At 42.9% G+C, this 13,309-nt stretch overlaps 1 protein-coding gene across 1 annotated transcript in view; it reads right to left on the minus strand.

Annotated features, from left to right (window-relative positions):
* Positions 1-1,539: 1,539 nt before the first annotated feature.
* HHLA1 (HHLA1 neighbor of OC90) overlaps positions 1,540-13,309 on the minus strand; it is a 45,409-nt gene continuing 33,639 nt past the window's right edge. The window contains exons 15-17 of the mRNA XM_003933701.3: positions 10,570-10,723; positions 5,608-5,690; positions 1,540-4,033 (exon numbers count right to left, since the gene is read on the minus strand). Of these exons, the coding sequence (XP_003933750.1) occupies positions 3,990-4,033; positions 5,608-5,690; positions 10,570-10,723 (281 nt within the window). The 3' untranslated portion in view covers positions 1,540-3,989. The remainder of the gene's footprint in view (positions 4,034-5,607; positions 5,691-10,569; positions 10,724-13,309) is intronic.

Raw genomic sequence — 13,309 nt, forward strand, 5'->3', positions numbered from 1 at the left:
GACACCCTAGGTTCCCCTTCCATTCCCCTGCCAGCTCAGTTATGAAGTATCACTGTGGCCTTGAGCTAGGCACTACTCAGATTTAGCTTCCACATCTGTTAAATGGGCTTAATTCTACTAAGATTGTGAGGATGAGGAAAGCCATGTACGGTGTGTGGTATGGGGGCTCATTAAGTCCCAGTTCTTTTTGTCGCTTCTTCATATCCCCTTGTGAACTATTTTCTTTCCTGATTTTAACAAGGAGAACTGGCATTTATTGAGTGTGTGTAATGTACCACAAATGTTTTATAGAATTTTGCCCTCATCATCCCTGCAGCAGCTTTACCATTGCTGCTTTCATAATCCTAGGAGCAACAATGAATTAGCTCGATTTGACAGATGAGAAAAAAAGGTATCATTGAGGTTGAGGCATTTGTAGAAGCTCACGTGTGATGGCAGCATTCTGGGGTGCAGGTTAGCCTGACTGTGAACCCTCTATGTTCCTCACGCTATGGCTGCCTCCTGCAGAAGCAGGACTCCTCAGATGATTAAATCAAGGTACACTTGAGCCTCTATGGAAGAACCCACTGAAAGGCTTCTTCAAATAACAGTTACTTTCATGCACTGAGGCTTGTGTTTGCAGCTCATTAACTATTGTTCAGCATCTCATGTGATTTGAGGAATGAAGATGCATGGTCTATAATCCTTTCTCATTAGCACAGAAGACCCACCATCTCTAAATTGACTAAGCACAGGGGCATCTGTGGCTCAGTTTATCAAAATCCACCTTTTCAGCATCTCAAGAGCATAGCTGAGATTGTTATTATGCCTGAGCAATGCTAAAGCACGACAAGCTGCATAGGTATCTTGTTTGAGACGTATCACGGGGTTTTGAGAAGGATCATTTTCTCCCCATAACTTACAATGGAGTAACTTAATCCTAGTACTGTCGGCATTTGGTCCAAATTATTCTCTTTTTGTAGGAGTTGTTTCAAGCATTGCAACATCCCAGGTCTCTACTCAACAGATGCCAGCAGTACTCGCTCCCTTGTTGTGAAAACCAAAAATGTCTGCAGACATTGCCAAGCATACCCCGGGGGCCAAATCACCCCTGATTGAAAACCACTGTCCTTCAATATCCCTGGAACCTTGGCCTTTTACCATTCTGCAGGTGGAGCAATGTGAGAGTGAAGCTTTCACAAGAACCCAGACATAGGAGGAAAAAGTCTGTTCTAAATGAGAGTTTAAAATTGTAGATTTCATTATGACGTCACCTAAATGTCTCCTTCACACAAACCCACAGCACTGGTGCACCTGTGCAAAAATACGGAGCCACACGCACACACACACACGCAGAACTGTGCACTGGGGCCAAGAAACAAACACGATCTTTGTCCTCCCTCTTTCTCCTCCTCCCCAAATTCCCTCTCCTCCTCCCTTTCCCTCTCCCTCATCTTCTTCCTCTCCCTCCCTTCTTCTCTCTGTCCCTCTCTTTCTTTCTCCTGACAGCTTAGCTGGTCTTCTGGACACAAACGCAACATACAGAAATGCACCTGCCCCTTTACCACCTGGAAGAATGCCGTTTCATGACTTCATGCACGTAACCACAATCTCCTTCTTTAGCGTAGATACAGTAACTGTCCCATTTCTTTTACCTCATCTGTTAACCACTGGTGGCCACATACACACAAATTAGTAGTACCTCCAGATCAGCAGCACCCCCAGAGGCTTCCGCATTGCCCTAGCTATCCCCTAAATCAGGACACATTCAGCTCAGAAGGGGTCAACCCCCCACGAACTCCAGGAAACCAGCTGGACTCCACGCAGTCGTCAGCCACTCCTGGGTCCTGTTTTCCTCCTGCCATTGCTGCTGTTTTGGCTGATGGTGAGATTGTAGAAAACTGGCCCCAGGGAGTCCTCTGAGTCTTTGTCCTTGACGCTAGGTCAGATCCCTGCCTACGCCTCAGAGGTATTCCACATTTGAGCTACTTAAAGGTTATAGTCATCTCAGTCATTATTCCCGAAGTATAGGGTAACTGGGTCCACATGGGTTTCCCCACAAGTGAATAGCCCTGGTCTTGGGTCCAAGCCATCCATCCATTCTTCACCTTCCTTGATGATAAGTTACTCTTTGGGAAACCTTGAGGATCCTTCCCTGCCAAAGGTCCTTAATTAATATCTATGCAAGGATTGAATCAAATTAACCCACACTTAATGAGTTGGCTTGGTTCCTGTCCAGGTAGAAGTCCCTGTGCCTCCCAGAAAATTTGCTGTATCCTCTTCATCTCTGCAAAAGGCATGACGACATATATTTATGAGCTTGACATTTGCATAACCTGGAAAGTCTTTAAAACATTCTGGAAAGTAAAAAGACATCTTTCTGCATAAGACTGGAAAGAGGAATGTCTGGCAGCTCCTCTCTCCGATGTCCGGGTTCTACCTCTCCAGGCACCTGTAGTTCACAGGCAGTGCCAGGCACTCAGGGGTCTTCCAATGGGGGAAACTGCTTTACACTTCAGTCATGAGCCGAAAGTGACCTTCCTCACCCAAGGGCAGCCATAGATCACAAAAGGGTGAAAAAAAACTCTCTCTGCCTGGCAGAGCTCTAAGGCAAGAGAGAGGAGAAGGAGCACCAGGCACATCAGGAGGAAAGCTGTCCCTGGTGATGAGGAATAAGGGGTCTGTGCAGGGCTGCTGGAGAGAGCACACATGCACTACATGGAGACTCGGCATTTACAGAGATACTGGAGCAACCGCAAACCTGGACACAGTGAAAACATGATACCATGAAGGGGCCACCTCAGTATGTGGGGATGCAGTAGAAGGTTGGCTCCGCAGGGAGCTCAAACCTTGCACCTTCCAAAGAAATGTCTGGTCCTTGACCTACTCCTGGGGAATCCCCTCTAAACACTTGGAATATCCTGCATGATGAGTGTCTCTGTGTACCAGGGCCTTTGTGCCATGACAGATAATTTATGTTAACAATGTGATTTATGGTGGGGCTTTAGGTCATGCAGTATCAGCTTGACCTCTAGAGGGACTGGAGACTGACAGCCATGCAGACCATGAAGGCTGCATACCTACTCCATACCCCCAAAGATTCCCCGGACACCGAGGCTTGGGTGAGCTTTCCTGGCTGACAATACTATACATGTGTTGTTAAGCATTGTTGCTGGGAGGATTCGATGCTGGCTGAGCAACCCCACTGGAAGCTTGTGCCTGGGCTCTCTCAGACTCTCTTTAGAGGTGCCTTTTACCTTTGCTTATTTTTATCTGCAGACTTTTGCTGTAATAAATGCTAAATGTGCATATAATAGTTTTCCTGCCCTCTGAGTTCTACTAGTGAATCATTGAACCTGAGGGTGCTCATGGGGACTTCTGAACCCAGCGGGACACACAGAATCAAGACAAGATGTCAGTGAAAACAACTCTCTAAACCTCCTGATGATAAAGTTTTCATTATTGCCTACTTACGGGGCCTTGGAAGATTATACAGATCCCATAGTATGGCAAGTCTGATTGGTTGTACGTTTTACTTAACTGTATAGAAAGTGTATGTGAATCTCTCTAAAGTATGAATTCCATCTTAAATGCTTTTGTTGTCTTCAAGAGTCTCAAGTTTAAGTCACCTCAGGTATTATGCCAGAGTCTCCGTGGCTGCACTGGTTTGTGCAGGCTAGGGTTCCCATGCATCTGCAGTTTTTAAATTGACAGGATTGCCTCAAGCATCGTAGGAGTTTCTTGAGCATGAACACTAGATTTCCATGACTTTGAAGCAGGCAGGGTGTTTGGCGTTACTGCATTAATTGTGAGGCCTCTAAAATGAAACCTTCTACCTTCAATGTTTTACACAGATTCACAGGAGAGGGAAAGAAAATGCTACTTCAATTAATTGATGATCTGTCCGCAGCCTGGGTGAATTCTTCAAGTGTAGCCCAACTGGGAGAAGAGCCAGGATGATGGCATAGCCCCCGAAGTCATTGTTTTGCCCTAGTGTTATTTTCAAGGTCTCACACAGACTTGCAGATATGCTCCAGGCATTTTTGTTTTAAGGCTGAAAAAAAAAAAAAAAAGGAACTCAAGATACTGAGACATAAACACTACAGAGACACAAATTAACCCCTGAGGGCACCAGCAAGGGTTTAGGCTCTTCTGGAGAGCGAGTGTGGAGCAGTGCACTGGACAGGGGTCACTACAGTGACCTCAGATGGTGGAAAGGACTCGTGCAAGACTCCATTGCTGTTAGCAGCAAAGTCTAGTGAGGAGCAGCTTTTCTTTCTCCACTCATTGCCCACTGCTGTTTTCCAATACCCAGCTGTATCTAATGCATCTCCACAGTTTGCATGAGGCTAATTTAAACTCATTAAGAAGCTGTTCAGTAAATGTAATATGTTGTGTGCATAGAGATTTTAATGCAGCAAGGACAAAAGAACTATTGAATTTTGTGTTTGCAAGATTTCCTATTTCCTATTCCCACACCAGATAAAGGGATTTCTACCTCTGATTTCTGACCCCACCTCCCAACTCCTACTCCTAATGCCTATCTTTTTTTGTTGTTTAATGCAGGGCAAAGGTGATGGTAGAAAGAGAATACAGGATACGTGGGATGGTGGACTTGCATGAGAAATAAGGACCCTGTGTTTGGGAAAGAAAAAAAATAAAAGAGGCAGAAGTAAAGCAAATGAAGCAGAAGAGGTCAATGGAAACACAGAGAAGAGCCAGAGAGTCTGATTTTAGGAGAGCTACTGAGTGATAAGTTGAAAGACAAAATATAAAGAGAGGCTTGAAGATGATGGCTTGTGAGAAGTGAGAAATAGTGGAGGGCAGAAAGAATAAGAGTTTCTAAGAAGTGTGACATGGATCCCAAGGATCCTAGCTGGTGTTCTTCAGAACCCATATGGAAAGATTGGGTTGTTACACCGTTTTGTTTGTTCAAATCGAAAACACTGCCAAGACTGAGCCCTGTGAGCACACAGCTTATATTTGGGTTATAGTAAGAAGGGATTTTCTATACAACTTAATGTAGTTCCATGATATTTGGAAGACCAGAATCCCTTGAGGTAGTTCAGGTAGATGGCATGATGAGATGGCCAGACTGTTAGTTCTGGGACTTTGTTTGCAGAGGTGAGAGAAAAAACAAAGCTGATACCTGGAATATCTGGGAGTAAATGAAGCTTTGAAGTTACCAGGACAAGGAGAGAGATACCATATCGAGACATAAATTCTAGTACTTCATGCTGCCTTCTTTTGCATGAATTATTTGTATACATTTTTCCTTTGGTCAAGAATTTCAGCATTTGTATGTGGGTATTACTTTGTTTTATTTTTATTTGTCTTTTTAGCTTGCATGGGAGCTCTGTGGCTAAGAGATTTTTCTGAGTTCACGCAGAGAGCAGCAACGCTTGGTCAGGTTGACTCCTGCTGTGTTTTTCCCTAGACCTTACTGCAAACATCAAGCTGTTAGCTTAAAGAAAATAAGAAAGATCCTCGATGGTCTTTGTCCCAAATTAATGAGTAGTATATGAGCTACAGCATTCCCAGGACCTCTGGAAATCACTCAGAGCTACACAACCTTTTGGTATAACGCGTTCACTGCGAAGTTACAACATAGTCAAGCTGTGTACTTACTGTGTGAGTGGGACACCCTTTTCACCCTCTGACAGATGTATGTTGCATTCTTCAGAAACCAGGAATAGTATTCAAGACAGTATCTAAAGATTTAAATCACAGTGAGGAGCAATAATTATCCTGTGTTGGCTATTAGAAGACAGCCAGGGTTCTAAAAGTAAACACAGAAACATGAACTATATGGCCAATTATTCACAGCAAGGAACCCTCTGTCCATCTTTAAAGGATGTCAGAGGAGAGATAGGAAAGAAGGCTGGGTAGGAAGAAGTTCAGAATGTGGGGCCAGCAAGACTTATTTTTGGCCCTTGCCCCATTACATGCTAGAATGCATGACTTCAAGCTGATAACTGAATTCTCTGGACTTGAGTTTTCTCATATATAAATGAAAGGCAATAATAGAACCTATATTCGCAGGTTGTTGAGGATAATGGATAGACAACATGTAATAGACAGATAACAAGATGTAAGGATATCTTACATGGGGATAAGATAACATATGTAAAGTTCCTGAGCAGTATTCAGCACACAAGATGTGCTCAACAAATAGTGAAATTTGTTTACTAACTTATTTTAGTGGGAGATGAAGAGAGAGAAAGTGCAGTGCTGCTGTCATTACCAAAGCAGCGAACGCTTCGCAAAGTAACATTCTGTTCTTGGTCAGGGGCAGCAGGAGCTGCATCAAAGGGCTGTGGTGAAAAGATCACTCATCCAATTAATAGAAAAAAATTTTCAGTACAGGTGGTGTCACTAGCTCATTGTATGACTCTGGGAATTCACTTCTCTTTCAATCCCTCATCCGATATCTGAGGAGGATGGGCTAAACATTCTCTAATTTCTCTTCCACCTCTATCATTCTGTGATTCTAGCATACCCTAGAGAGTTTTGCAACTAATTGCTCAAGTAAAGCGTGTGGTAGAGATTTTCCAAGGCCTACCACTACCACTTCAATTTATAGGGAAGTGCAAAGCTGAGGAAACTGAGGCACAGAGATTAAATAACTTGCCCAAGGATACATTGCTTTCTGGTGGTAGTGTTGGATTTTAGCCCAGGTAACCCACTTTATGCCATTCTGGTAGGCAGTAAGATCAATATCTGAGTCAGGACCCTGCCGGGAAAACAGAACCCGGTGATTCTATAGAGGGATTTTAATGCTGTGAATAAGTCATAAAGGGCTCAAAAAACCAACTGGGGAAGGTGAGGTAACTCCGTATTAGCAGCTACAGGGACTTGCTGGGCCTGGAGGGACAGAATAAGGAAGTACTGTGGCCAGAGCATAGAAGGCATTGGCCTCTAGTCGCAGCTGGGACCACAGAGCTGAGGCTGTCATGAGGATTCCTTGTGGAAGCTGGAACCACAGAGGAGACAGAGCCACTCCTGGAAATATTGCACACAGCAGAAAGAGAGGGGGAGAAATTCCCCAACTTCTCCCCGTTACTGCCCTCCAATCTCTTCTCAGGTTCTTCTATGGGATGAACTCACAGGAATCTGGTTGACAAGGTTCTGGGAAAGTTAGTTTGAACAATTCAGCCCCTTTCATTAAAGAGCCAACTAGAGAAAGGGTAGGAAATGGATACAAGGGTGAAAAAGCAAGCGGAGAACACACCCAGGACGCTTTTTGTGAGCCTGCAAAAGGTCTCTCTTAAGGAGACCTTTCAAAAATTCCAGAGATAGGGTGTCAAGGTTGGCCACCTCTACAGCAGACACGGACACTAGCTACGTGGTTCGCACACACAGTGTGCCAGCGATGGGACTCCCACTTGGCTGCCGGAGTGGACAGGACAGCAATCACAACAGTGTCTTCATGGTACCTGGGACCATGCAGGAATAATTAGATATATCATTTCATTTCGTTCTCACAACACTGTCAGTGTAAGTAAGAATGCTGTTACCCTCTTATATGAATGGTGCTCCTGGAGTTGTGCAACATGTGGCCTAGACTGTAGGCAGGACTGTACCCATTTTGTAGATGAACAAACTGAGGTTCAGAGATTAAATGGCTTAGCCCAAGACCACAGAGCTAGTAAAAGTGGCAGAGACTAACTTTAAACCCAGGCCTGCCTGGCTTCAAGCCCTGCCCTCTCTGTAGCAAACTAAGCTACCTACTAGCTTTAGGGGCCTTGGTTCTATGGTCTAATCCCATTCCTTCCTAGCTAGTGTAACAATCTTCAAGTCATACTTTCTAGTAACAGCAACAAAGCTTCTTAGAAAGCTTCTGTGATAGAGGATATCTAGCAACCTTGGAGCAGGATCTGCTTTAGGACAACATCATCCAAACTAAGTTGCTCTGTGAAACTGCAAAATGGGAGGTCAGGATTTAAGTTGCAGCAACCACAGAAACATGACCCATACCTTCACAAGCCAAAAAGCTGCCATTCTGTGCCTGAATTCCCTTTGACAGAGTACATGGCTTTCAGGATGAATGGCAATTTCTTGCCTCTATGGTTGATTAGGAGAGACACTATTTAAACATGACATGTGCTTTCCCCAAGCCCTCTGGCAGAGGCATCCTCTACAAGTATTGTGAGGTGAATGAACAATAGAGAAATGATCGTGGTTATTATTCTGAAGGGAATGGAGTCAAAGTCCTGTTCGTAACAAGAATAGGTATTCCTCACATGGACTGGAGGAGGCATTTCCTTGCAGAACAGGCTAGATGGTCTCAGAAGAAAATCAGTTGTTAAAGTGGCCTATTTTGTTTGTCTTCAGTTCTTCGGGGCAGACATCAGCTGCAATACCTAGGATGAGCTGAAACTAGTGTTGATGCGTCCATGATTACACCAGCCCCTTGCACCAGACCAGAGCTGCTGCACGCACTGTGGAGTCAGTAGCAGCCTGAATGGAGAAGAAGCCTTTGAAACTAGAATGGGGCCTGAGGTAGCAAAGTTTATAAGTCATCAGGGCTTTGCCATCCTTCAAGGGGTATGCCCCAAGAATGGTGCTGGGGGTCCTAAGAAGGAAAGGTTTCAAGAGATGACCCTGGGAGGGAGATGACGTGAAGAGAATGGGAGTTTAGGGTATCTCAGTTTAAAAATGGACAGGATTTAGAGGGCTGGATTTCAAAAATTCTGTATGTTGTATTTATTCTGAACAAGGAGGGAGTAGAAAGCTTGGAAGAGGGACAGACGGAGCACTACAGTGAAAGTCAAAGAGAGCATATAATAGGTGACCCAGGTACTTAAAAGGCAAGGTAGTCCTGAATAGGGACATGCCATAGACTTGGTCTCCCATCTTTGCTGCAGCCACATTGAACATGTCAGTGGCCCTCAGATGCTCCAGGCTGCCTGTCACTCCATCTTTGCAGATGCTATTTCTTTTGCCTGGAAAACTCCTATTCCTCCATACAACCCTGTTAGTTATTTCTCCTGGGATTCCATAGCATGTTACTCAGGTCTGCTAGAGCACTTGTCAACTGCTTTGAAATTTGTCTTTTTGCATTGCCAACTTTCCTACTCGTGGTTTTTCTTTTAATTGCAAAGGCTATGTTCAACAAACATACTGAATAATGCCACCTCCCCAACTCTAATATTCTTGGCCTACATTCAGTGCATGAGTTTATGGAAAAATTTACTATTCAGTGAAAATACACAGAAAAGAAGGGACAAACCCAGGCAAATGGATGCTTTATTGCTCTAAATTTAAACTCAAACTTCTCTCTGAAAAGGTATGCCTTTTTCATGTATTCATTCAGCCATGATCTACAATATGAATGTTTAGAAATGTGATATTTTCCAAGGGGATATGATTAACACGTTTTTGCCTGGGTGCATGACTTTGTTCTATTACCTATAACACCATATTCTAATTTGTGTTTACGATCATTTCTTCCTTCCAACTATGAAAGCCTCAGTTTCTGAGGTTATTTCTGATTCATCTGTAGATTCCCATGGCTTAGACAGAGCATCACAGATATATAGCAGAGACTCAATACATGTTGCTAGTTCAGTTAGTGAGTAAAGGGTCTCCTAAAGTGGGCTTATTTTAGACAATGCAGAAAGTATTGTTGTGAAAATTTTCTTTAGAATAAGCCTGGACTGTGGGTCTATAGGTCTTGCTTAAAGCCCTCTGTGAATGAGGAAATGTCCTCACTGACAGAGGATCAAAGATTACAGCTGGAAAGGGGTGAGGAATGGCTGCCCACCTGGGCTTGAGATTCAGAGGCAGAAATTTTAAAAGCTGATGGATCCTGAGAATAGTCTTTGAAAATAACATTAAAGACACGAGACATTGGTACCCAGACCACTGCAGCAGGAGTATTCACCTATGTTATTTTGTTCTGGGTTTATAGCCAAGAATAAATCTCAAAAGAAAGAACAGTATGTCAGTATTGTAGAACAGAAAATGTTTATGGCTAGACCTTATTAATATGAAACAGGGTCTGCTTTCTAATTTAAGTTTTTCAACTTATTTTGCTGGTGGATGATTGGTAGGGATTTATGAAAGAACTGGAATTTAGATAGACATATCTTCTATTTATTCTCTCCTAGCAAATCTCACCAGGCTGAGGGCATTTGCGTTAAAGAACCGCTCAAGATCCTCTGCCATAATTCCACTTGACATGACGCAAGTCAACTCAATACAACACAACTCAACATAGCTCAATTAATCTAAACTCAACACAATTCAACTTAACTAAACTCACCACAACTCAACACAGGTCAACTCATCACAACTCCAATTCAACTAAACTTACCTTCAATTCAACTAAACCCAATTATATTTATTGTGCCTGGCACTGCACTTGGTTCTGGGGACCAGCAATCAATGAGATTCCATCATGAATCTCAAGGATGTGACTGTCTAGTAGAGGACTCACTGGAGAGTTGCTTTCCTTGAGGGACCCCCTGCTACCTCTCTGTGAATTGCTTATTGCCTGACTCACTGCCTTGTGGCCTACAGAAAAGCCACATAGAATAAGAAAACTATAAATGTTGAATGTGAAAAGAAGCCACTGGGCCAGGTTACCTCATGTCCTCTGTCCTGGGACTTCTTTGGCTCATGCAGAGGCATTGCTGAAAGAAGTGACACAGCTCCATCAGGCATGGGTTGAGCCTCTGGATAGCCAGGGTGAGAGGAGCAGCTGCCATGGCTCCCACCTTGAAGAGTGGCTGAGGACACCCTAGAATATGCAATCCAAGACCAATCAAATCAGTAAGAGTTTAGCAAGCATCTTCTCTTTGTGAAGCCCTGCACCAGGTGAATACAGTCTTGTCCTGATCTCACATAGCTCTGAGACAGACAGGTAAACATAGCACTCCTCACCAATACCCATGAAGCTACTGTGAAAGTTTTAAGAGATGGGTGAAAAGAAGGTGGTGATGAAGTTCCAGTAGGAAGACAGAGATCGTTTCACTGAGAAGCAAATATTAAACAGGGATCTAAGACATTGAACAGAGATGCATCAGGTGGAGGGCATTTCTGGTGTAAGGGACAGAGCATGCAATGACTCTGAATGATGTAAAGGGGTGACTTGCTGAAGGGGATTAGAGAAAAACTGGAGGACAGTGGTATGAGGTATGTATATGCATGTGTCTGCACAGGGTACATGCATGTGCACGTGTGTGTATATATGTGCATGCATGTGAGAACATATGGATATGTATTTGCCTGCATGTGAGCATGTGTGTGCATGTGCATGTGTGTGCAAGGAGGAGAGGAGGAAGGGCAAGTTGAAAGATGAGACTGGCATGCTGGGTCACTGGAGAGTCTGGCTTTGAGTTTGTGAATTATCTGTTTCCATCATGTGAAAGTCAATTATGTTTTCATGAACCAGATTTTCACTGTTGTTTAATTTGCAGCTTTTAAGAGAAGGAAGGTCAAAGATAAAATAAGGAAAGACTAACATTTTTAATAAAAATTCCAACTCCTTGGAATCTCCTGAGGTTCAGATAGTTTCCTATGGCTACACCTACATTTCCTTATATTGAAAATAGGAAGACCCATCCCTCTCATATAGGATGACTGGGTGGATTAAATGAGACAATTTATACAAAGCATATTGCAAAGTTGTTGGCATAAAGTGAACAATAAACAATAGCCATTATTATTGTTATTTATTTATTAAATATTTATTGAACTCGACTGCGTGCTAGGCACTGACGACAGCCACTGGAGCTACAACAATGATTAAGAAGAAAAAGGGCCTTCCTCTCACAGAGCTTACTTTCTAGGGACTGGAAGGTTGTATTATAATATTACTAATAGTCTTCCAACAGAGATTCACTAATCACTATCAGGAAAAATTATCTAAAACCTGGAATAAGCAAAAAGGATTACTGAGTATCCTTTTAATGCAGTTTTGGTTATTGCCTAGCAGACTGTCTGGGGACAGACTGGGAAAAAAGGATTGTGCACCACTAATTGACTTTCTATTGGATGGGTGATTTTACAGCTATCAAAGGGTAGATGTTAGCTGATAGCAATATAAATAATTCCCATCTAAGAGCGATGCAAATGATTTCTGTCCATAGCCACGTAAATGAATTTTGTCTGGTAGAGGTGCAATTGATTTTTGTCCAGTAAAAAAAAAAGAGTTTATTGCTATGGGATATGAATTCACTTGAGAATTCCTTTGACTGATTACATAAATATTTTTCCCTCAGATTCTACATTGAACCATCTTTATGTCTTTCTGGTTTCCTCATTACTTAATGAGTTCAATAATATCTTTGACATGTTGACATGTATTCATTTAATGTTTTTTTCTGTCATCTTTGAACATTTTCAAAATTATAATCTAGCAGTAATTACTTATTTTCATTTTTTACTTTTTATAGAGATGGGGTCTTGCTCTCTTTCCCAGGCTGATTTCAAACACCTGGGCTCAAGTGATCCTCCCACCTAAGCCTCCCAAAGTGCTGGAATTACAGGTGTGAGACACCACATCTGACCAGTAATGTATTTACTGAAGTGGAGACAGGCTCACAATGTTAGCAGAAGACTTTTTAAAAAGGTAGAAAGAAAATACTTTATTCTGAGTTAACTAGAACATTAAACCCTCTAGAACATTGACCAATTGACCAATTTCCATCAATGTGTAACGATTTTTTCTCTATCAGTTATTACGCACCTACTATGTATCAGGCACTCTCCTAAAATCTTTGCATATATTATTTATTCTAATTCTCATAAATCTTGTGAAGTAGACATCAGAAAGATACAGGAGGATACAGAGGGTCTGAGTGATTCTGCAGTTGGCTCGGTCATGCAGCAGGGGGTGACTCCAGCCCAATCTGACTTGGAACCTGTGCTCATAAACATCACGCTTCACTACTTAACATAATTAACATTCCCAAGTCTTGATTTCCATGTCCCTTTCCCCACCCCATCCCATCGAAGCTTCTCCAACTCAGGAAATGACACTTGGGAGATCCACTTAGTTGCTCGAACTTGGGCATGATTTTTGGTTCTCACCTGTGCCCACTCCACCATCACTGCATCCTCTTGGTTCTATCTCCTAAATTCATCCAAGTCTCTCTTAACCACACAGTCACCTCTACCTTCTGGTCACCATCACCTCACAAGTTTCCCTGCTCCCAGCCTCTCCCACTCCTCCCCATTCTGTAGACAGAGAGGCCTTTCTGTAACACAAATCTGATTATATCACTCTCACTTGCCTCAGAAGTCCACACTCCTTGACATGGTGACAAAGCCCTGTCAATCTCACTCTTGGCTGCCTCTCTAGCCTCATTCCACACTACCCTCA

The sequence above is a fragment of the Saimiri boliviensis genome, chromosome 15, assembly GCF_048565385.1.
Source record: "Saimiri boliviensis isolate mSaiBol1 chromosome 15, mSaiBol1.pri, whole genome shotgun sequence".
In the NCBI taxonomy this organism is placed as follows: Eukaryota; Metazoa; Chordata; class Mammalia; order Primates; family Cebidae; genus Saimiri; species Saimiri boliviensis.